The sequence below is a fragment of the Thalassophryne amazonica genome, chromosome 1 (assembly GCF_902500255.1).
Source record: "Thalassophryne amazonica chromosome 1, fThaAma1.1, whole genome shotgun sequence".
In the NCBI taxonomy this organism is placed as follows: domain Eukaryota; kingdom Metazoa; phylum Chordata; class Actinopteri; order Batrachoidiformes; family Batrachoididae; genus Thalassophryne; species Thalassophryne amazonica.
Window position 1 is genome coordinate 50,107,390 of NC_047103.1, and position 25,711 is coordinate 50,133,100.

Genomic DNA, 25,711 nt, shown 5'->3' on the forward strand with positions numbered 1-25,711 from the left:
CAATTGACATCTCTCATGTTGGAGCCATGATTCATGTCAGTCCACTTGGTGCAACAGCTCTCCAAGATGTGATCACTCCTTTTAGATGCAGACTAACGAGCAGATCTGATTTGATGCAGGTGTTAGTTCTGGGGATGAAAACTTACAGGGTGATTCCATAATTTATTCCTCAGAATTGAGTGAGTCCATATTTTTTTTCCCTCTGCTTGGTCTAAAAAAGTAACCGTTACCTGACTGCCACAATTTTTTTTCTCCTGATTTCTTATAGTGTTTCTTGAAGCCAGAAAGTTTGCCATTTGAAATGACTTTAGTTTTGTGTCATGTCTGTGATCTGCTTTTTTCTACAAAATTAAACAACTGAATGAACATCCTCCGAGGCCGGTGATTCCATAATTTTTGCCAGGGGTTGTACATGGACTTCTGGCTGAATTTGAACAATATATAAGCAATATTACAGACTCTCTCAAATGTCATAAAACTGTCAATCTGTCAAAGCAGGTTAAAACAGTACAGCAGCTGTTTTAACCTGCATGTCAACTGTTTGCCACTTTTTACATGTCCATGGAATGTCCTCTGTGACTTTCACAGGCAACATGATGACAAAGATATACATGGGTGATTCTTAGACTACGGGCACTTATGTCCTTTGATCATATTGTATGAAAAACAGAAAAAAGAGGAAATTTCACACTTTTATAGTTATCTTTACAATGAAAGTGTGTTAAGAAATTTGTTCTAGTAGTCTATGATGACTTTTTCACCTTTTTCCAGCATCGTTATATGCAAATATTGCTGTTTTGTGCTTTGTCCCACCCCAGACTTTTGATCTTCAATGATAAAATGAATGGTAAAGAAACGTTTTTTTCTAATGTTTTAAAATATCTCTGAATAAAATATCAGTAAAATAATCAAAACATAATTGGGGTATTCAATGTCATACAACTGTTGCGATTTTTTTTTTAACAAAATGTAGTTGTCCCACACTATTGCTGTAATTTCCACCACAACACTGTAATGTCCCTTTAAATGGTTTGTATGACAGATTGTTTGGGTAGTTTCTATGGAGATAAACAGTGACATCAGCGCACATGTATATAGCACCAAATCACAACAAACAGTTGCCCCAAGGCGCTTTATATTGTAAGGCAATGGTGTGGTGGAAATTACATTTACAAGGCCAATAGTGCCCGTAGTTAAAGAATCACCCACATATTAGATTTTTTAGTTATACACAAAACTTATAAGCGTTTGGTTTGTTTTGTTTTTTTTTTTTAAACAGGCTGCGTTATGACTCATGGCCACAGCTGCACTAAATCTTCTCGGGGCTGCTGCTTTTACCATGACCTCATCAAAATGAACAGTTATCACTTAAAATGAGTCATCATAACACGACATCACACTTATGTAAACTTTGGAATTAACTGTGCCTCAGTTCTTACTAAGGCACAGTAAGAACCGGGCCTGCTTTGAGTTGCGTCATGTGGCTTCATGACGACGCCAAGTTATGCAACTTAGCGCCGAATTGATGCAGGCTAACACCCACAATAGCTTGAAGGACGCAAAGGGCGACGCGAAACAGATGCAAAAAATTAAACATGTTTTAAAAAATTAAACATGTTAAATTTTTTCACTGATTTTCAGCCTTGTGCACTGGATGCAGAAAGGAAGTAGTTTTCACGCAAGTTGAGGCAACATAACAGTACTTAACGTGACTGGATGCCACAACCACACAATATAACGCTACCCAACGCCAATTTATGATTCCTGCTGTGCTCCATTGTTGCCGAGCTATAAATCATGCAGCCTGGCTGCAGGTCCTCGGCACTCTCACCTCCTTATGAGTTCTCTCACGACTGTGTTAAATAAAGTCCATCAACTCCTGCTCACAGACTGATCGCAGGGTAGAGGACATGTCCACATCCAGTGTCCTCACGGAAAGACATCGCCACTTCTCCTCACGGATGCATTGCACGCGATCACCGGCTGCAACTCCCGCGGTGACGGGAAGAAACTTGAAGAGAAATCAGAGTGCAACACTTGCAGCGTCTGCACAAGAAGAAAGATACCTAGAAAAGAAATCAGAGCGCACACCTGCTCATTAGTTTCGCTGCAGCTCCTTGGCACTCTCACCTCCTCAAGCTTCTCCCCCCCTGCTGCGTGCAACTGATGCAGACATTCCTGCGTTATTAGATACACAGCATATGCAACTTGAAGCAGGCCCGCTGTGAACGGGGCATTGAAGTGCATGCTGGGACGCTTCTAACAGTTATGTCACCTGTCGGAAACACTTGAGTACTCACGAGTACTTTGTTTTCGTAAGTCTCCGTAGCTGTTTGTTGCTAATGCCATATACTTTGAAACCGGACACAGAAGTGCACACAATAATCCCAGTGGAGCATCGGATGTCACTAACAGCCTAAATCTAAATTGTTAAGATTGTGGTGCAACATGTCCTTAAGAATCGGAAATTAATCGATTCTTGAGATTTGAATCAATACCCAACCCTGAACCCTACCTAAGCTGCATCTCTTTAGAAGTGGAATAAAGGATCAGATGGGAAGTGATCCCAGGACCTTCTTGTTGTGAGGCAACGTCTCACACACTAATCCACCGTGCTGTTCTGTTATTATTTTTATATTCTCTACTTACTTTCTGCCATATTCTTTCCTCTTCTATAAGGGTGTGTTTTGATTGTTCACAAGGCATGGCTCTTTTTTGTAAGCTTCAACTGCTATTGTATGAAAACTCAACTAAAAATATAAACTACTTTTAAAAAGAAAGATGACATAAACAGAAACGCTGAAAATCCTCTGATTTAAGAAGCTGAACCATTTACTGCTCAGTAATTTCTTTGATTTTAAACAAATACAAACAATTCACTTATTTACGCTGATAGCCGGATTCTTTGATCGATACAGTCACTTGCCCAGTTCCGGATCACTGCTGTAGTTTTTTGCGCCGCCGTTTCTCGTAATCAGCACAAATAAGCTAATACTTGGTACCAATGGAAGACTGATGTTTTGTCTACAAACGACGACAAGCGCGCTTTTTGTCACTCATTCCTTTTGAAAGTAACGCTCTCTAAAACGTAGCAAAGGTGAGTTAGCCATTCGGTGTTTTGGTTCTAGAGTGGGAAAATACTTACCTTCTTGGGTAGAAAATGTCAGTGTATTATGCCTTGCTGTTTAATTGCTGCGCGCATTTATCTCCGACGCGAAATTTGCCAGTTGCGAATCACTGAAGCAGCAGCCTCGGGTCTGTAGTTGTGAGCCATGTGTACTTTGGGGGTCATCTCAATCTCAAAATCACGACTAGGCATGAATGTGGGGGCTTTTACTTTTTTAATTCGGGAGAAATCTTACCTCCACACTTCATTTTTTGCTCGTAAAAAACGTATAACGGCGCTTTTCGAAACTGAGTAAATTCTCATTTAATAAATATAATTTCTATCATTTTGTGTTCAAAACACATTCTCGGACACAGTGTGTATCATTCTGCATTAGAAGGGCTCCAGCTAGATGCCAGGAATGAACCCAAAGTGACGCAGAGTGTCGTGATCCAGAACCGGCAAAAGTGATCCATTTCTGGCAAATGTTTGCACCACACATGATGTGGCTTCACACTTTAAGTAGAAGCGCTATTCCACCCAGACTTTTTCAGCTAAATAACATCCAAATACCCAATACAACAATACACAATTAAAGGACAGTTGCATTATGGCTCCGTATAGCGGGACTTTAAAAAAGGTGATCCGGAACTGGGCAACCGTCTGTAGTTGCGTCTTACAGACGTTTCTTCAAAATAAATTTCTAACTTTTGTCTCATTGCTACAACTTCGATTGTAAACCCTGATGCGCTTCGGCTAAGTAAAAATAAATAAATAAAAATGAACTCTGAAATGTGTTTTTTAAACGGTCTAAGTTTGATCATAATAATCACTGGCCCTGACAAGACTGAAGCAGCAATCAAAGGACAAGCGCACAACTAAAAGGTGGCTACGCTTTACAGCTAACTGCCCTAAACTATTTTCCAGAATGACACATCTGCTGTTCGACCCCAAGCTAACCTCGCCCTGTGGAACAAGCTAAGTTAAGCTAAGCTACATGAGTCACTAGCTAATTAACAGTACATGCAGGATACCTTTCTCCTCCGTTTTGTTTAACTTCATCAGAAATTTTCAGCGACGTATTCAGAAATACCAATGACAGCTTATAACGTACTCAAAATAAGTACACTGGTCAAAAACCAGGCCCGCGCCTTTCTTCAGACACTAGCAGCTGTGCGTCCAGCGTTTAGGTTTTGTGGCACATTCAGGGGTGCGCTTGTTTTGTCGATAGAGACATCCCACTTATGAATTCCAGTTGTTCAACTCTAAACACCGCTCCACTAGGATATTCAGAACATGGTAACGAACACATACAGCCAAGGTAGCGCGTCAGTGGCAGGATATATTTTGATGGACAGACTACGTAACCAATCACCGAAAAGACTGATTTAAAATGTCAAGTTCAGTTGGTGATACATTTTGTCAATCAATGTGAATGACCAATGGTGGTTTATAGTAGTCCCCGCCCACGCACCCAATTGGCTCAACCGTTTTACAAAGTTTCTCCCACATTTTTCAGTTGTAAATGTAGAATTCAGACGTCTCTTCGATAAGGTGGAAAACTCTGAAAATTGACAAGCAATGTAAGTACGTAGACATAAAGTTATTTTTGAGTATTAGCGTAAAGTAGCTTTCTATGTGTAAAATTTGACGTTCCATTCATAAACCTTGATAGTTTACTCAGTGTTTGGTAAAGTTTTAGTGTAGTTAGCCTGCTACAACATGTTAGCCAAACTACCCGCTCCTTAGTTAGCTTGTTAAGCTAACGTGTTCGCCTCTATACTGCTGTTTTCAAAGTATCTTTATATATTATAAATCTCCACTCTTGATTTTTCTCCAGATTGCTCTATTGTGTTAATGCTCTCAGCTGTTGATTTCTATGTGTGGAAAAAAACGCCGACAGCAATGAGTAAAGACTACACACGGATCGAAATGGACCTGGTATGTTACAGTAATGAATACTTGATTCTGTCATTCTTGATCCTGATTCAGTTCCACTCGCGATGTGACACAGATTATTTATTTTTTTGGGGGGACATAAGTTTAGATAAGGATCTCGTGATGGCATTTGACCGTCAAGACACATGAGAGATAGAGGTGGGCTCTCAGACTGCGGGCTTACTTGTAGTTCCTAGGGTTTGTAAGAGTAGAATGGGAGGCAGAGCCTTCAGCTTTCAGGCTCCTCTCCTGTGGAACCAGCTCCCAATTCAGATCAGGGAGACAGATACCCTCTCTACTTTTAAGATTAGGCTTAAACTTTCCTTTTCGCTAAGGCTTATAGTTAGGGCTGGATCGGGTGACCCTGGACCATCCCTTGGTTATGCTGCTTTAGACGTAGATTGTGGGGGGGTTCCCATGATGCACTGTTTCTTTCTCTTTTTGCTCTGTATGCATCACTCTGTATTTAATCATTAGTGATCGATCTCTGCCCCCCTTCACGGCATGTCTTTTTCCCTCAGCCCCAACCAGTCTCAGCAGAAGACTGCCCCTCCCTGAGCCTGGTTCTGCTGGAGGTTTCTTCCTGTTGAAAGGGAGTTTTTCCTTTCCACTGTTGCCAAGTGCTTGCTCATAGGGGGTCGTTTTGACCGTTGGGGTTTTTCATAATTATTGTATGGCCTTGCCTTACAATATGGAGCGCCTTGGGGCAACTGTTTGTTGTGATTTGGCGCTATATAAGAAAAAAGTTGATTGATTGAGTTGATTGAGTGATAATTTTTTCAACAAAATGTTGATTGTAATAATAAAGTATTTTGTTGTCATGTACAATGTTTGGCAAAATTCTATCCTAGGTCTTTGGATCCTTTGGATGTATGAAGCTTAATATGAAAAAGTGTCAGTATTGATATCAGTGATACTGGGCCTGTATTTATTTGGTATCGGATCAATACCAAAATTCCCGGTATCGCCCACCTCTAATGAGAGATATAGAGGGTTTTCAATTACGTGACCGATTTGGTCCCGTCTCCATCGTGGATTGCTACGCGGCTGGCGTGTGAAAGAAAATAGAGAGAATGAAAGCTTATTACGAGGCTTTAAACCCTCGAGATAAAGCTGTTTATCGTGATCGATGTGTAACAGTTTGTTCAGTGGATCCGTATGTTGTACCGGATAATTAATTTAATGACAATGTAACGAAGTGTCCGGCAGTTTCACAGCGTAAGCTTAATATGGCCAGAACCAAGCAGACCGCCCGTAAATCCACCGGAGGAAACGCTCAGAGGAAATGCCTCGCTACCAAAGCCACCCGGAAGAGCGCTCCGGATACCGGCGGTGTGAAGAAGCGTCGCCGTTACAGGCCTGGCACTGTGGCGCTGAGAGAGATCCACCGCTACCAGAAATCCACCAAGCTGCTGATCCGCAAGCTGCCGACCAGGTCAGCTTCTCTGGCCTCCTGTAGAGCATCACAGCGGAGCTCTGAAAGCAGGGGTCAGTCTTGAAGTCCTGAGCGATTTCTCTCACCAGGCACTGGAAGGGCAGCATGCTGTCACTTTTTTATCATCATTCACGTGAGTCTCATGAATATCACAAATTGCTCTATGAAAATGAATGATGACAACATACACACAATGCAATGCAACTTATTACCTGAGATGACAATCTTCCGTGGATTTCTGACTTTTTCTGGATTTCTGGGCCATTTCTGAGATCATCGTAAATCCGTTGAGAAAAATTGCGGTGAGGGGTGGAGGTGCAGCGCGGCCAGCCATACTTGTTAAACCTTTCCTCATATACACGGAACCGCATTGCTGAAACTGCAAGCTAAAACACGAGATGTCATTGGTTACTTTTCTACAACAACAAACTTTCAGCCAATCAGAGTCTCTGTAAATCTAAAGTCACTTAACGTACTTGGATATGGACGTTTTGAATTTCTGCAAGTTTTTGGTCTGTCGAGCTGCGTCTGTAACATGGCCAGAATTACAGAGATTGAGGATGAAGACCGCGTTAAAGACATCGATAGTGGTGTGTAAAAAAAAAAAAAAAAAAAAAAAGGTTTAAGTGGACCACAAGGTTGAGCTTACCGGTAAAACCCTCTGCACGTTATGTTTGGATTTCATCAACAAAACCTTGGAAGAACACTGCAAGACGAAGAAACATGTCATAAAGTTAATATTAAACAGACTAATCTGCCTGGCTCCAGAAGAGAGCGGAAGAGGCGCAGCGAGCCGCAAAGACCACAGCACTCGTACTGGTAACAGGAGTGCTGAGCTTCTGACATTGGTCAGCGACCGAACATTCAGTGCTCAGGTGCATGTCCAATAATTCTATTCATGCAGTTAAAATGTGTTTACAATCACTGAAATTATTAAGAGTGGCACCCTTATTTATACTGTGCACATACTGAAGTGAAATTCAGCGCTGCAAAACCTCTGTTTGTATACGGATTTTCATAAAAATTTGTTTCCACATTCCGTTTATTCATCATATAAAACCACTAAATTAAAAAAAAAATGTATTTTATGGCTTTATTTTGACACGAAATGCGCTTTTTCTCAAAACGTGACCGTGTGGAGAAAACAAGCAAACTCTTCTTTTGTGGTGTACAATGGCAGCTGGCATCCTCATTGTTGCATTGCTACCACCTGCTGCATTAGTCCGTTGTAGCAGGACTAAATCCTTTTGATGAGTCTAGTGTCTTTCAAGTATTTAGTGACAAAGTTTTTTATTTGGCACACAAAATATTCAAATAGAAAAAAAATGAACAATTCCACAAACAAACACAGACAAAACTAGTGAGTCCGAAAGGGTGTGGGCTGAAGCAAAGCTTATTAGCGCCCACCCCTGCTAGTACAAGTCCAACAATTCTAATCAGTCATATTTACATAAATACAAATTCACTACTACATGTCGACACACAGACATACACATCAATATACTATTCACTTATAATTATATAGTACCAGATCACAAGAAAGTCGAATCAAGGCACTTTACGCCAGTAAGGACTAACCTTACCAACCCCCAGAGCGAGCACTAGGCAACTGTGGTGAGGAAAAACTCCCTATAAGGAAGAAACCTCAAGCAGACCAGGCTCTTGGGGGTGACCCTCTGCTTGGGCTGTGCCATATATACCTATATACATACGTATATACTTTACAAACATAGATATATACACAGTCACTTATATACATATACACCTACCCATATCTGTATATCTACATACGCATATACATACCCACACATTCAAATATACAATAAGTCCCACTTATAAATTGAACATTCCATATAAATCAAATTATATTTGCTTCTTTATGATACTTAGACATGATGTTCTTTTTGAGTAGTTTCTTAAATCTTACTAAGGTACTACTCATTCTAACCTCTGTTGAACATTTGTTCCATTTCCTCACCCCAACCACAGACACACAAAAACCCTTTACATTTGTTCTTACTGGTGGTTTCATAAAAATTGCACAACCTCTTAAACTATATCTGGATTCCCTCAATCGGAACAGACTCTGGACATGTCTCGGTAAGGCTTGGTTTTTCGCTCGAAATAAAGTTTGAATTGTAATGTAATCGACCAAATCTATGAATTTTAATAAATTTAAAGACACAAATAGAGAATGAGTTGGTTCACGATATTGTTTATTGCAGATGATTCGTATGGCTCGTTTTTGCAAAAGGATATTGGATTGGTATTTGATTTGTAAGTGTTTCCCCTCAACACAATATGTCATATATGGTACCATCAGAGAATGATATAAAGTAAGTAACCTTTCTTGCGGCAGTAGGTCTTTGGCTTTATACAAAATGGCTATAGTTTTTGACAATTTTGATTTCACATAATTTATATGTGGTTTCCAGCTAAGTTTATTATCAATTATAACACCTAAAAATTTATTCTCTGTTACTAACTCAATTTCCTTATTGTTTAATGTTAAATTTTTACATTGGGTGCCTGTTTATTTCCAATATAATACATTTAGTTTTCCCAAGGTTGAGTGACAACTTATTAGCGTCAAACCAAACCTTAAATTTTTCCAGTTCTTTCTCCACTATGTCCAGAAGCTGTTCAAGATTTTCACCGCTACAGAACACAGTTGTATCATCCGCAAAAAGGACATATCTCAGTGAACTCGACACTCAACTTATATCATTTATATAGATTATAAACAACAAAGGACCCAGCACTGAGCCCTGCGGCACCCCACATGTGACATCCCTGAGTTCAGAATTTGTATTATTGAATTGAACATACTGAAGTCTGCCTTGTAAATAACTAGCTATCCATTCATATGCCAGACCTCTGATTCCATATTTCTGCAGTTTAATTAATAGTATTCCGTGGTTAATTGTGTCAAATGCTTTCTGTAAATCAAAAAAACACCTATTGTGTATTGTTTATTGTTCAATTGCAGTTGCTATACTTTCCACAAAGTCCATCAAAGCATGTGATGTAGTTCGAGACCTTCTGAATCCATATTGTTCTTCACAAATGATGTTATGCTTCAGTAAATAATCATTTAATCTTTTAGCAAATATTTTTTCCAAAATTTTGGAAAATTGTGGCAGGAGTGATATAGGTCTATAATTAGAAAATGTGTGTTTCTTACCAGTTTAAACAGAGGAATTACTTTGGCTATTTTCATTGAGAAAGAAATTTACCAGTACTTAGTGACATATTGCAAATATAATTGAACGGTTTTACTATACAATCAATTACTTTTTTTAATAAGCCATATCCAAATTATTAAAATCAGTCGATTTCTTACTTTTTGAACCATGAACCAGATCAAGTATTTCCCTTTCATGAGTACCACCAATGAACATTGAAACAGATTTGTTAAACGTTGAATTATTTACCCAGAAGTTATTAGTTGATGAGTCAATTTTACTGGCAAGATTTTTACCCACATTAACGAAGTATTCATTAAAGTGTTCAGCAATAGACTCGTTGTTACTCTGAAAAATGAAGGATAATCTCTAGTTACTCTATTCTTTTTTTACTATTTCATTTAATATGTTCCATGTGTTTTTGATGTTATTTCTATTTTTGACAAGTAACTCATAATATCTTTTTTTACTGAGTCTCATGATATTGATTAACTTATTCTTATATGTTTTATACTTACTTTCAGCTTCCTTAGTTCGTAGTTTTATGAATTGTTTATATAGTACGTTTTTCTTTTTACATGCCCTCTGAAGCCCCTTAGTTATCCATGGTTTGTTGCTATATTGATTTCTATATATTTTGTCAACAAATGGCCAGTGTTTATTATACAAACTGGAAAAAATGGAAATGAAAGCATCATATGACCTGTCAACATCATCAACAAAAACATCTGACCAGTTCTGACTTGATAAATCCTCCCTTAAGTTATCAATTGTTTCAGGTGTTACTTTTCTACTCATGAATTTGATATTGCTTCGATACATACAACAACCCTCCAATGCAAAGACTGAGAAAACTGGCAAGTGATCACTGATATCACTGACCAGTAGTCCCCCACTATGATTACCGGATATAACGTTAGTTAAAATATTGTCAATGAGAGTTGTTGTATCCATAGTTATTCTGCTAGGATGAATGATGGTTGGAAACAGTCCTAACAGTACAAGGTGTTTATAAATGAGGTAATTGTGGATGATTGTGAGAGTTTAAAAAATCTATATTGAAATCTCACAGACAAATAAATGCTTATTTCTGTTGATTTTGTTGTACATTCCTAAGATAATGTCTTCAAGATGTCAATATTTGTCCCAGGAGCTCTGGAAATGCAACTAACAACTATGTTTTTGGAGTTTATAGATGTAATTTCTATGGTAACACATTCCATGATGTTGTCCACTGTAAATGACATGTTGTTAATGAGTTTACAATTATAATCTGACCTTACAAACAATGCAACGCCTCCGCCCCTTCTCGTCTGCCTATTAACCAGGAACAATTCATAACCATCAAGATATACCAGATCTTTATTATCCTCATTTAACCATGTTTCTGAAATTGCAATAACAAAAACGTTTTTTTGGATGTTTTCAAACAATCATTAATAGTGGACAGATTATGAGAAAGACTTCTGCTGTTGAAATGTATAATGAAAAATCTTCATCATTGATTTTATAATTTTGAATGTTCTTCTGTAAAATATTTGCACTGTCTCACAATATTCTCACTGAAAAAGGTATCAGGATCATTTTCAGATTCAAAGGGGTGGTTAGCAGAGTTATTATAATTAAATGTATCTAGACAGAGCTCCTGGCAGAAAGCCCTTATGGATAAATAATTCCTACAGAAACTTCTTTCAAGCTTTACAGTTGATTTCCTTCCATTTTTACTCTTTAATAGATAACCATTCAAAAATGACTAGATATCTACAGCGACCCTCAGGCCCTCGCTGATTTTCAGAATTTTTTTTCTTTGCCATTCTCATCCCTGTATTACACCTTAACTAAAGTGACATGAATATACAATGACACTGCTAATATGTGTATATGTATGTGTGTATATATATGTACGTGTGTGTGTGTGTATAATATACTGAGTTCACAGAGGAGGAAACTGGTGGAAATATGAACTCCAAGGATGCCAAAAACACTAGAAGGTAGACAAGCACGCTACTGACGTTTTAGAAGCATTCATCGCATCAGAATCAATCATATGCTGTTCACAACAAAATTAATTGATCTAATTACTTGACTCTTTGTTGTTTGCTTATTTGGAAGGGGGGTGGAGAACATAAGTGATGGATGGAGGTCGTCCAACATAGAGAAATTTGGATGAAGAACAAAAATTTTGTTTTGGCACAGACCAACAGTGTCAAACAGGTGCAGCGACTTTATGGTAGACTGACAAATGCAGGGCCAATATTGACATTGGTATGAAGACTTCCACCTTTCATCTTTCTATCAGCCATAAATTATTTCCTAGACAGATGCTTTGACCATATATATGATGGTAAAAGGGTGGGTATATATAAGTTTTTTTTTTTTTTGTGGAATTGTTTTATGAGATTTTTTTGTTGAGCCTGCGTGTGCTGAATAAATTCATTCGTGTGTGTGTGGCAGTAACATTTTGTGAGCATGTTCACAGATTTCTAGACCACTTGTCTACTTCAGTGGCACATGCATCATTCATTCAATAATTGTTCCTATCCACTCCCCCATCCCCCAGGTATATGGTGTTGGTCATTCAGCTAGTAGCCACAGTCTTGCACAGCAGCTGTGGCTACTTCTGCCTTGTGAGTTTAGGCTTTGTGTTGATGGAAAAGATACCTTTCATTTACTATTCTGGGCAATCTCTATTGTCAGCTTTGAGTAGCCTCCTCAACAAGTTGAAATGGTGCACTGCATTTGTAGTTTGGCACTTTAGAAGGCTGCCTGTGAACAGCGGGTCCTTTACATCTCAGGAAGCTGAGACCATCACTTTAGCCTACATTAAGCTGGGCTTACACTGTGCAAGTTTTGGCCCTTTTTGAGCCAATTTTTCACTTGTGCGAGAATTTTTTGGATCGCACAGAGTTTCTTAATCGTGCGTCCTGCATTGTGTAGTATACATGGTGCAATGAGCTGCATTTAACCTCCCATGACCACCTCCTGATGAAATCAAACCTGTTTGATATTCTAGTCGGCCCTCGTGAGGGTGTCGCGCTGTTGAAGCAGTGCTACAAGCGTCTACGAGAGAGCATAACAGTGATCATCTGTTTGGGAGTTTTTGTAAAAATAAGAAATGTAAATAAAGTTTAAAAGGAAAAAAAAGCTTCTGTTTGCGTTTTGCTTCCAGAAACACGAGTCCGACGTGTTTTTTGAACATCTGCATCAGAGCATCGGGCCATACAGTGTGAGAACATAAATCGTGCGCTCTGAACTTTTACACCCTGCGGTTTTGTCGTACAGTTTGAGCTGGAGCCGAGTACAACGATTGAAAATATCGTACAGTGTCTGCCCAGCTTTAGAGGTCAAAGAAACCAGCTCCTCACTTGCTTAAACATTCACTCATTCATTCAGTGGCTTGTGTGAGTATGATTAGGGCTCAGCACATTTTTAAGAAAGAATTTAACAGTAAAAACTGAGTGAAATGTGCGATTTACCATTAATTTTATTTTCAGCAGATTCACAATAAACAGTTCTTAGCAATACTTTTGTGCACAGCAGTTATTCTATGTGGCTCACTGGAGTTGCTAGCCACAATGCCACACTCTGGCTTTAAGATCAGATCAGTGTATGGTGGGTGCTGTTGACGTGTACTGACAAACTGGTCAGGGTGTATGGTCGCATTTGACCCATACATAAATGAAATAGAGCAATTTCGTCTATGCTACACCCTTGGGGACTGGCGGGAGCCCCCTTATGTTGGGGAAAAAAAAAGCCTGAAATGCAATTTAACATATTTTAACATGTTTTTGTAAACTGGCCACAGTTTCATTGGAGTGGATCATTTATCCCTTGTGACTGTCTGTCTGTGTCTGATAAACACACTGTTAATGTACTACAAAATGAGGGGTGGAACGATGCATCAGGTATTGTGAAGCCTGTATTGACTTGTGTGTGTTTGGAGGGTGGGGTGTTTGTTTTGTTTTAGTATTGTGATACCATGAAATGTTATCTACTGCATGGAAGACCTTGCAGAAGAATCATAATGATTCATAAAATAAGTAGGAAATTGATCATTTCAACAATTAGAATTGATACTTTACAATATTTTTTTTTCCAAGGTAAACATTCACCAACGGATTACTTTTCCTATAACTATTGTGAATGAGTAATTATGTGTTGTGATATGTATTCAGTAATATTGTGGAGCTAGTGTATTCCTCCCCCCCCCCCCCCCCCCCCCCCCCCACACACACACTAAAAATCTAAAAAAAAAAAAAAAAAACCAGCAGTGACAGTTTCTCAAACTCTGACAAGTTCTTGGTACACCAGGAAGCTAAACCGATCTTATTCATTCACAGAAAACCAGCTGTTTGAAGTGTGTTTTCTCCTAAATTACTTGTCGCTGTATCACTTTTCATGGAGTTTTTGTTTTGTAGGTTTTTGGATCAGCCAAGCCGTATGGGTCCTCAAGAAGTATAGTGAGGAGAATAGCTACCAGTCTTCCTCTTAAACCCTGTCCCAGGGTCCATTTTCAGGTAAGCAAAGTGCTTCAAGATCATTGACTATGGACATGTATGTTTGACAGGCATGTCTCTTTCTTTCGAATACCATCGTTTTTATGAAAATGGTCAACTTAGTTCTGTTTTCTCTTCTGTCTCTGTGAGTTATAATCACAGCAATGTGAGCAAAAAAAAAAAGGTAACCCTTTGTTTTCATCTTCTATATTGTTCTATATTTTGCACCATAAGCAGTGAGTGACGTATTCGTAATAAAGATGTTGCTTTATTATAACATAGAGTGTGTGTTGGGAAAGATGTTTGTGCACCCCTGGTCAAATAAGTGGTACATATTTTACTTTTTATAATGCCAAATGTTATTTGTTTTCACTTTGTAATTAATGATATTTAAAAAAAAAAAAATGTTCAGAGAACCCTGAACTTGATTGGTATCATACAATATATACATATTTTACGCAGGAATACACAAACTTGCATAATATTATGGAGGAAATGGAATGCTTGAGGATTTTCTCTTCCGTGGCATGCAATTCTAAAAACTGAAAATACTTTCTCTCTCTCCTTCAAACCTGTGCTTTCTCTTTTTCTTCTGTCTCCAGCTACCCTCCCTTGCTATGGAAAATGGAGTATGTACGCTTTAGGTCAGTTTGTTCAGCAGCACACAACAAGCTTGTGCTGAGTTAACTGAACTCTTTATTAAAAGTGTGGCGATGAACTGAAAAGTGCCTTTTTAAGTTACCACTAAAGCTCTGGTGTGATCGCTTTGACAGTCAAATTTGGTGTGTTTCTTCAACTCTTGAATCTACATTATGTGCAAATGCCAGTACAGTCATTGTGACTGACCTAATCTTTTCTGACAAAGTATTGACTCTTCAAATAGATATTTTAGCCCAAAATGTGTTTGTCCAAATAACAGTAACTGCAAAGATGAAACAAATAATGAAGGTGTGGATTTGGCTTGGCATTCAGCATAATGGATTTTCTGTAAGGCATCAAAAGTAAGAAACACTAGCTAACACGCAATGCATGATGTGTCTGTAATCTGTCTCAATGACAAATTTGAAACTTGAGAACCATTTTTAGAATATGACAACTTTATTGTCCACAATGTGAAAATTGGCATTTGGTTTGACAATGAAACATGTTTAAAAAATGCCATACATTGCAGCGCACAACAATAAAATAATCGTTTTAATTAACTAGTGATTGTGTGTTTTGGGAAAGCACTTTGTATTGTATAAAAAAAAAACATATCTAAATACACAAGTCAGCCTATATATGTTTCTATAATAATTCAATTTATTTCATTTATACAGCATCAAATCACAACAAAGCTGCATCAAGGTGCTTTGTTGTGATTTGGTAAGTATAAAAATACAAGGTATAATAATGGTAATAATACAGCTTGCGGGGATGTTGCATACTACATTATTAACCTGCTGCAAAGTCAGGAGAACAGTCCTGGGGCCCAGGTCTACTGGATGCTGACTTCATTTAAAACTAAGAGCTCATGGGACAAAGGATTTCTTCTCGATAGTTCTCTTTGCTTTTATTAATCTACAGGGTATTGTCTCCCTGAGGGTACATGTTCAAATTCTCTATACAGTGGATGTGATGGCTCATTAACCCCTTAACGCCCATCGACTCAAATATGCAATTTACCAAATTGACCTGTATGCCCGTTGTCGCAAATTTGCAACATACCATCATTATTATTATAACATATAGTCATTACCAGAATACCCAATATTACTATCTAGTTTTTGCAAAAATGAAATTAATAATCTCAACATTATTTACCATCTACTTAAAGGCAAAAACACACACAAAACAATTTTTATATACAGCTATATAAATTCGGGCATTAAGGGGTTAATAATTCTGTCAACTTTACATCTTAAAGAGTTCATTCAAAATTTTGAGTTGTTTTTGTGGTTTTTCTTAAATTTTGGAAGCCTTATTTATAATATTCTGCAGCTTATTCCAGTTTATTCTGTCTCTTGAAATTAAAATTGTTGTACCACATGATCAGGGTAAAAGATGCTTTCCACTAAGTGCTTATACACAATTTGCAGAATATTTCAGCTCACCAAATTGTTCTTGTGTAACAAGTTGAGACATTTGCATTAAAACAAAATAGGAGTTTTGGTTTGTGTGCACTCTACTGCCTGAGCTTTGCACTGCAGCTCTTGTAAATGAATATAATAGTCATTGGTATAGCTCAAAAACAGCATTTTCTGACTGCATTTATTGTTGTGAGTCTTTGAGAACCCACTCCCATTACTGTGATTACCACCAGCTTTCAGGCCTTCAATACAATGTTGTACTTGTGTTCTGGCATGTTTCTCCAATTTTGGTCTGAATGTTGAACATATTTGGTCATCCTCTTTGACAGCTTCATCCGTACACGGGGGATGCAGGTTTTTTGACTGACACCAGGCAGCAGGGCTTTCTGGTTGCATCTCTGGCAGACATCACTTGGATCGAACAGGATGGGGATGATGAAGAAGACTTCTTTGGCAGACCCAGGTAAGATGGTGGTATAGAATGAAAGAGTTCATCTCCAGCACCGAGAGATAAGCTTATTTAAGAACGGGCTCCTTCAGTAGTTTATAGATTCTCTTGCTAATCTGTAATAGTGTTTTACTTTACCGAAGAAGGTTGGCGTTGCCAGAAGGCTTTGTGTTCAGAGCCTGTCAGCCTCGTCCTCAGAAGAAACCCTTTCCTCGCCAGAGGTCATTACCCACCCTGCACAGTGAGGCTCTGGACCTTCAGGGGTCAACCACTGCTAACAACGAAACCATTGAGAAAATCAGTGCCCTAGAGACTGAACTTGCCAAACTCAGAGCCCAGATAGCACAGATCGTCCTGGCTCAGGAAAAGATCGCACAGCCAGGTCTGTCCAACACAAGCTTTCTCTCTTTGTGTTTTGAATGTCTGCATAAGCTTGTGTGTGTGTGTGTGTGTGTGTGTGTGTGTGTGTGTGTGTGTGTGTGTGTGTGTGTGTGTGTGTGTGTGTGTGTGTGTGTGTGTGTGTGTGTGTGTGTGTGTGTGTGTGTGTGTGTGCGCGCGCACGCATGGTTCCCCAAATTATAATAACATAATGTGTCCACCAGATGGCAGCAGAACCTCATATTATCACTGCCTTTCTTCTCTCCCCCCACTGCTTTGTTTGACCCAAGCTTCAGCTGTAGGGGCACCTCCTCCCCCTCTACCCTGTGGCACCCTGCATCACCCTCCTCCTCCACCCCCCCCTCCCCCGCCCTTGAGTCAACAGACCTTTTCAGCAATCGACTTGATAAAGGAGCGGAGAGGAAAGAAAACGGACAGGCAGACAGGTTTGGACTCCACGTTCAAGTCAGCTGACATTCCCAACATGCTCGACGTTCTAAAAGACTTGAACAAAGTCAAGTTGCGATCAGTCAAAAGGTGCGTGTCTACGTAGGTCAGTCCTGCTCAAATCTGTTCCTGGAAGGTACCTTCCATGCATGTTGTTTCTCCCCCTGCACAGTTGATTAACTCTAGGTGTGTTCAGCTAATGAGGAGCTAGGAAACTCAAGAATTAAATAAACAGGTGTGAGTACAGCACGTAGACATAAAAACCTGTAGGACAGGTGTCCTCCAGGAACTGATGTGAGCACCTCTGATTTGATGAGTGATGAATTTATGGTGTGTGTGTTTTTTGGAATGGGGAAGTCTGGAAACTTGTTGTCATGTCTTTCTACCAGCATTACATGCTGCTCATTTGCAATGGTTTTAAAGTTGGGGGCAGCATAGGGAGTGAACACCTGATGAGTTCTTTGAGACTGTCCTGTAGTCACCTAAAATTTGAAGGTTTTAAATGGAATGTGAAATAACACACTTCAAAATTTAGTTAATTTATTTTTTTTTTTTTTTATTATTACACATTATGTATATATTACCCAAATACCACAATTTCAGTGGGATTTACACTGTCCAGAACATATGACATCATCTTTCTTTAACTCTCTAGGGTCCACAGGTATACAGACATGTTCAACTCTGTTTTTTGCCGTGTTTCTTTTTAATACATCAATGACTGATTGTCACAGAGACTTCATTCAACCACCTCCTGAAACTATAGTGTGTCACCTCTTGTTTAAATGCCTGTTTTAGACTAATCTTTGATTCAAAAGCAATCCAACAGGCTGTAGAAAGTCCTGTCTGTCTCACTTTCCATGCTGCAGACAGAGCACAGCATCTCTGTGGAGGATTCACACCGAAACGTACCACTAAATGCTAAAAGAACAGTCTTATCAGCCTGAAAACACTTAATTTTTATGTAGCCCCACAGACAAAGAAAATTGTCATGGGATAAACATGTGGAGAGATCATTTGATAAGCTTACTTTTTCCCAAACAGAGCAAACAAACTGTTTTTTGTTAGGGGCTTTCCACTTTTCATGACTGAAGGATATTTCTGGATAGACTGAAGACAGAACATTTAGCTGGACCTGGCGAGTGATTTTATTTCATTGTAGAATTTGAATGCGTCTCTTGCCATTGGCAGTTTCCACTGGTTGGAGCTGCTGCGTTGCACCACGCTTTTATTCACTCTCACACACACACACACTTTGGTAAACCATTTCTAGCACCAAAACAGTTCATCCTCATGAATAAAACTATTTTTGCTAAAGATTTAAAGAATGGAATAAAATTTTTAGTTTAGCTTTTTGTTTGTCTTTTAATCCTCCACTGGCTAAAGGCCTGGAGGTGGATTATGTTGTGTCTCTGTCTCATGAAACTTGGTACAAGTCCTTGTTATAGGTTAGTAATATGTTTATTATCATATTGTTTGAGTTAGGCACATTTTACCAGAGTGATGGCTCTTGATTAACAAATCTTTCAGTTTCATGATTGGGTGCCTGCATTCTGAAATCAACTCCTCTTACATTTATTGTAGGAATTTTGGGGAATGTGGTACAATTCCTTGTTATAGGTTGATAATATGCATGTTGTAATATTGTACAAGATTGATACATCTTGACAGAGTTATGGCCCTAGATTAACAAACCTAGATACTGCCAGTTTCATAAGATGGTATCTGCATTCTGAAATCAACTATCGTATATCTTGAAATACTACCAGAATGTAGCAAACACTTGTACAAAAGCAGCATTAGCCAGTGGGGGATATCGCACTCTCAGAGCAGTCTTGTTTTTCATATTTAGAGACAAATTTCCTATAGTGTTCTAGATGAATATGTCTCGCATCTTGAAAGCTGAGATTCCTTTGAACATTTTGTTATGTAGCACATGGGCATTATACCTCTGACATTTGGTAAGGTAGAGTGACAATAACAGACTCTACAAATGAAATTACTTATGTTAATTTAACATTTGTTATACACTGATCTACCTTTTTTTTTTTTTTTTATATATATATATATATACCACTTTTGCGGCCAACGACACTTGAAGTTATTCCTTGCATCAAAACGGAATTTTATTATTTTTTTCCTCAGTTTGAATCAAATTATTTTTCCATACAGTTTTGTTAACAAATGTGACTCATATTGTGAAATCTGATATTGTTCTGAATGTTTTGATGTGCAACACATGGGCATTATACAGTGCATCTAGAAAGTATTCACAGTGCTTCACCTTTCCCACATTTTATGTTACAGCCTCATTCCAAAATGGAGTAAGTTAATTTTTCCCCTTAAAATTCTACTCACAACATCCCACAATGACATGAAAAAGGGTTTTGTTGTTTTGTTTTGTTTTTTTTTTTTTGCAATTTTATTAATGATTTAAAAAAAAAAAACTAAAATCACCTGTACGTAAGTATTCACACCAATTACTCAATACTTTGTTGATGCATCTTTGGCAGTAATTACAGCCTCAAGTCTTGAATATGATGCTGCAAGCTTGGTGCACCTGACTTTGAGCAGTTTTGCCCATTCCTCTTTGCATCACCTCTCAAGCTCCATCAGGTTGGATGGGGAGTGTCGGTACACAGCCATTTTCAGATCTCTCCAGATGTTCAGATTCAGGTCTGTGCTCTGGCTGGGCCACTCAAGGACATTCACAGAGTTGTCCTGAAGCCACTTCTTTGATATCTTGGCTGTGTGCTTAGGGTCATTGTCATGCTGAAAGATGAACCGTCGCCCCAGTTTGAGGTCAAGAGCGCTCTGGAGCAGGTTTTCATCCAGGATGTCTCTGTACATTGCTGCATTCATCTTTCCCTCCATCAAGACTAGTTTCCCAGTTCCTGTTGCTGAAAAACATCCCCACAGCATGATGCTGCCACCATCATGCTTCACTATAGGGATGGTGACTGGTTACCTCCAAACATGATGCCTGGCATTCACCAAGGAGTTCAATCTTTGTCTCATCAGAGCAGAGAATTTTGTTTCTCATGGCCTGAGAGTCCTTCAGGTGCCTTTTGTCAAACTCCAGGTGGGCTGCCATGTGCCTTTTACTAAGGTGTGGCTTCTGTCTGGCCATTTTACCATACAGGCCTGAGGAGAACCTTCTGGAAGGTTCTCTCTCCACAGAGGAATGCTGGAGCTCTGGCAGAGTGTGTCACCAGAGACAGGTGGCCGGTTTAGGAAGAGTCCTGGTGGATCTGAACTACTTCCATTTATGGATGATGGAGGTCATTGTTCTCATTGGGACCTTCAAAGCAGCAGAAATGACTGTGTACCCTTCCCCAGATTTGTGCCTCAAGACAATCCTGTCTCAGAGGCCTACAGACAATTCCTTTGACTTCATGTTTGGTTTGTGCTTTGACATGCACTGCCAACTGTGGGACCTTATATGTAGACATGTGTGTGTCTTTCCAAATCATATCCAATCAACTGAATTTACCTCAGGTGGACTCCAATTAAGCTGTAGAACCATCTCAAGGATGATCGGTGGAAACAGGATGCACCTGAGCTGAATTTTGAGCATCATAGCAAAGGCTGTGAATACTTATGTACATGTGATTTTTTTTTTTTTTTTTTTTTTTTTAAATCAATAAACTTAAATAAAGTTAGAATGTTAAGGAAAAAATTAATTTTATCCATTTTGGAATAAGGCCGTAACATAAAATGCGGAAAAAGTGCAGCTCTGTAAAGACTTTCTGGATCCACTGCAGTAAAAAAGTACCATAAAAGGGAATTACTCATGTCAAGTATGGTAAAATCGAGAATAGTCCCTGGACCCCAGAGGGTTAATCCTTTCATAGGATGCTTCCAGAACTCCAGGATCAAATTGAAGAGCTGCAGTTACAGAGAAACAATATATTATTATATTAATATCCAGTGTGAGTAGAAAATTGGCTCAGCAGCACCAGATGTCAGCAAGGAGATAATCTTTTCTGTGAGTGTCATAACTTGATGTTACTTCAGAGTCACTATTCATTCTATGGACCACTTTCATCTTGATGAAGACTCAGTTGGCATCGAGGGGAACCATCTGTGTTCCTGGTTTTCCTCACTTCCTTCATGATGGCCATGCAAGAAAACTGAATTTAATTCTGAAATGTCCTGTGGGTGTTGCAGGATAAAGCTGGTGTAAAATTCTCCCAGAAATGGAAGCAAATCTGGCACGTTGTCTGTCACTTCTTCCCCATCTGCTGTACGTACAGGAAAATTTAGTAACAAAGTGGAACGAGAACTGCTTCAGTGCATGCCCACTGGAGATTATTCACCACCTCATCTTATCCATTTGAACATTTCTCAATTGACTCACAACCTTCACTCCGGCCACTGTTGTTGTTTGAGGCAAAGTGTGGCACAAGTGAACAAGTCTTGGATGTGGAAGATAATCCCAGTCAGTGCTCAATGGCACATCTGCATGAACTAAAAATCAGCAGAGGTGATATCAACATTAGCCTCAGACACAGTTGCCAAGAATTTACAGTAAAGCATCACTCAGTTTTGTTTGTTTTTTTTTTTTTTTTTTTTTTTGTCCTTTTTTTAAAGGTTGAGTGAGTGAGAGGTTGCTACAGGAAACCTTCAAAGTCAGTGTCTGTTTTGGAGTTTACAATAACCCCTTAACACCCATCGTCGCATATATGCTACAATCTCTGACTCAAATATGCAACTTATCAAATTGACCTGTATGCATGTTGTCGCCAAATTTGCAACTACCATCATTATTATTATAACATAAAGTCATACCAGAATACCCAATATTACTATCTGTTTTTTGTGCAAAAATGAAATTAATAATCTCAACATTATTTACCATCTTCTTAAAGGCAAAAACACACACAAAACATTTTTTATATACAGCTATATAAATTCAGGCATTAAGGGGTTAAGAAATGTAAATGTAACGTATGAGTAAAGCTGTCTGGAGTAGGAAGAAGCAGTAGTAATTGTATACGGTCCTTGTCTGTAGTAGACTGTTCATAAGAACTGACCATTCAAGAAGACTAGTGCGGAAATCGGACAAGACACACACACACACACACACACACATTGATAGTAGCGCTTGATAGAAGTGTTTTTACAGTAAACAGTCACATTCTAATCATTGTTTTGACTTGATGTTTTTCCTCTCTTAAGTCGTTTGGGGGAGCTTGATGCCAAACCAAAGCCCAGCGAGCCTCCAGATGCTGCAGCCCTCATCGCTGAAGCCCTAAAACGCAAGTTTGCCCATCAGTACAGACGTGACAGTGAGGTACAAGATTCCATGCAGGAATTCAAACTCCCTCTCCCACAGACCAAACCTCAAACAGAGACGCCTTTGGTGAGAGACTTTTTTTTTTTTTTTTTTTTTTTTTTTGATTTAGCATTTTCACAAGTAGTATAAAACTCCTTTTATGTGAGTTTATTTAAAAAGCATAGTGTATGTTTTTGTGGTGGGCATTTAACTGTAAGAGGGTCTGTTCTTCTGAACTTTAGTCTTTCTGTTTTGCAGTTTGGACAGCACCTGTTGAAGCCAACTGGCAAACGAAACGTGCTGTAATGTGCAGGCCCAGCCTGATGTGAACACAATGAACTGCTTTTAAAATCAACTGCCTCTGTTGAAGTATGAGGGAAACCAATGCACCTCTCCAAATCTCAGTCATGTGTTGCATCTGATGATTCCAGAACATCTGTTTTTTGCACTTCTATAACTTGTTTTAGCATTCCCTTTTACAAGCATGTTTTAAAGTGAACACATTGTTTGCCCATTGATTTAGTAAAGTCTGTTTAAGATGGTGAAACAGATGCACTCCACCTGCATTTGTGAACAACACTACAGAATTTTTAGTGGTTATACAGAATAATTGAGTTTTACATTCTCTCTTTTACTCCATCAAGAGTCCAAAGGAAGTGTTTTTATTGTGGAATTTGTGTTTTGTTGTCTTGATTGTAATTTATGATCAAGGTTAACATATTTATAATGATTAAGTAAATATTGATTTTTAAATATTTATGTTGTAGATTTGTGTTTAATTCTGGTTGTATAAGAGCTGGGTCAGGTTTGAGAGGATCCTGTTCTTTAGCTGGTGTTTCTGGGTAAGTTATGTCACCACAGCTAATCGCTCTTGTGTGTGTGTGCGCGCGCGTGCATGTGTGTCTTGGTCTCAATGCTGCAATACATTCATCTCACTTTTAGTTCATGTTGTCTCCCTTTTGAATTATGAAGCCATATCTGTTCCTGTATTCCATATTTTAATGCCAAACTTAACCTTTTGTGTCACATCCCTGATACACTGCTTAAACTAAAGAAAAATATTGGTACACCCACACAAAATTAAGATTTCTGTTTGTAACTGTATGTAGATGTGTCATGGTTTTGTAACCATTGATGCGTCTGTGTATGAGTTGTTTCTGGCAACATTCTTCTATAGACCAAAGAAATGCTGCCTTGTTACACAAAAGTGCCAAAGTACTGCTTTCAAATATACTTCAGTGTTTCACCCGTTGGTGTTATAGGTTCCTGGCGGTACAGAACATGCTGTCACACAGTACTTTGCTTTTAAATGTCTGTAAATCATCTGTTCATATTTTCACAATTGGTGCTCAGAGTCAAATCTGTGCATTTTAAAGGGAAGGTGAACTGGGCATTAGGAAGTTTCTTTACTGCACAGTAGAGTTGACACCTTGAATTATTAATGTTCCAATAAAGTTTATGGCTTGTAAAGGTTTGCTGTCTTTAATCTGTTAGCAGGCAGGGCTGAGGTTTTATTATGAAATTTACTTTACTTCTCATTGGATCAGTGAGAAGTAACTTGTATTAAGTCATTCACTGCTTAAGTAAACTACAGGTCTGTACATCACCACAATGGTGTTGAACTAAAGATGTGCTTGAAGTCTAAATGTTTAGCTTTAATTCAGGATTTTACAAAAATCAATAACAAATGTACAGTAGTGTTCAGAATAATAGTAATGCTATGTGACTAAAAAGATTAATCCAGGTTTTGAATATTTTTCTTATTGTTACATGGGAAACAAGGTACCAGTAAATTCTCACAAATCCAACAAGACCAAGCATTCATGATATGTACACTCTTAAGGCTATGAAATTGGGCTATTAGTAAAAAAAAAAAAAAAAGTAGAAAAGGGGGTATTTACAATAATAGTAGCATCTGCTGTTGACGCTACAAACTCAAACTTATGTTCAAAACTGCTTTTTTAGCAATCCTGTGAATCACTAAACTGGTATTTAGTTGTATAACCACAGTTTTTCATGATTTCTTCACATCTGCGAGGCATGGAGTCAACCAACTTGTGGCACCTTTCAGCTCTTATTCCACTCCAAGATTCTTTAACAACATTCCACAATTCATTCACATTTCTTGGTTTTGCTTCAGAAACAGCTTTTTGATGTCAACCCACAAGTTCTCAATTGGATTTAGGTCTGGGGATTGGGCAGGCCACTCCAAAACATTAATTTTGTTGGTTTGGAACCAAGATTTTGCTTGTTTACTAGTGTGCTTGGGGTCATTGTCTTGTTGAAACACCCATTTCAAGGGCATGTCCTCTTCAGCATAAGGCAACATGACCTCTTCAAGTATATTGACATATCCAAACTGATCCATGATACCTGGTATGCGATATATAGGCCCAACACCATAGTAGGAGAAACATGCCCATATCATGATGCTTGCACCACCATGCTTCACTGTCTTCACTGTGAACTGTGGCTTGAATTCAGAGTTTGGGGGTCGTCTCACAAACTGTCTGCGGCCCTTGGACCCCAAAAAGAACAATTTTACTCTTATCAGTCCACAAAGTATCCTCCATTCCTCTTTAGACAGTTGATGTGTTCTTTGGCAAATTGCAACCTCTTCACGTCTTTTATTTAACAGAGGGACTTTGCGGGGGGATTCTTGCAAATAAATTAGCTTCACACAGGCATCTTCTAACTGTCACAGCACTTACAGGTAACTCCAGACTCTTTTTGATCATCCTGGAGCTGATCAATGGGTGAGCCTCTGCCATTCTGGTTATTATTCTATCCATTTTCTTCTACACGTCTTTTTTTTTTTTTTTTTTTGTCCTTTTTAAGCATTGGAGATCATTGCAGATGAACAGCCCTATAATTTTTTGCACCTGCGTATAAGTTTTCCCCTCTCCAACTTTTTAATCAAACTACACTGTT

The 25,711-nt window shown here is 38.6% G+C and overlaps 2 protein-coding genes across 5 annotated transcripts in view; one reads left to right on the forward strand and one right to left on the reverse strand.

The window, feature by feature from the left end:
- armc1 (armadillo repeat containing 1) overlaps positions 1–4,291 on the reverse strand; it is a 43,964-nt gene extending 39,673 nt beyond the window's left edge. Inside the window, exon 1 of one of the 2 annotated variants that reach the window (XM_034169615.1) lies at positions 4,141–4,291. The gene's annotated coding sequence lies outside the window, so the exon portion shown is untranslated. Of the gene's footprint in view, positions 1–1,831; positions 2,009–4,140 lie in introns of those variants that run through there. The other variant, XM_034169623.1, reaches the window with a different exon arrangement.
- A 335-nt stretch (positions 4,292–4,626) lies between these two features.
- mtfr1 (mitochondrial fission regulator 1) lies at positions 4,627–24,250 on the forward strand. 3 transcript variants are annotated; one of them, XM_034169637.1, is made up of 8 exons: positions 4,627–4,693; positions 4,947–5,047; positions 14,083–14,181; positions 16,559–16,692; positions 16,821–17,059; positions 17,346–17,592; positions 22,684–22,867; positions 23,039–24,250. In XM_034169637.1, the coding sequence occupies exons 2-8, from the start codon at positions 4,964–4,966 to the stop codon at positions 23,084–23,086; spliced, it is 1,035 nt and encodes a 344-aa protein (XP_034025528.1). In that variant the 5' UTR covers positions 4,627–4,693; positions 4,947–4,963; the 3' UTR covers positions 23,087–24,250. The 3 variants fall into 3 exon arrangements, with proteins under 3 accessions (XP_034025528.1, XP_034025522.1, XP_034025535.1); XM_034169631.1 differs by having other exon boundaries at positions 4,627–4,689; XM_034169644.1 differs by having other exon boundaries at positions 4,627–4,689; positions 16,824–17,059.
- Positions 24,251–25,711: the final 1,461 nt, after the last annotated feature.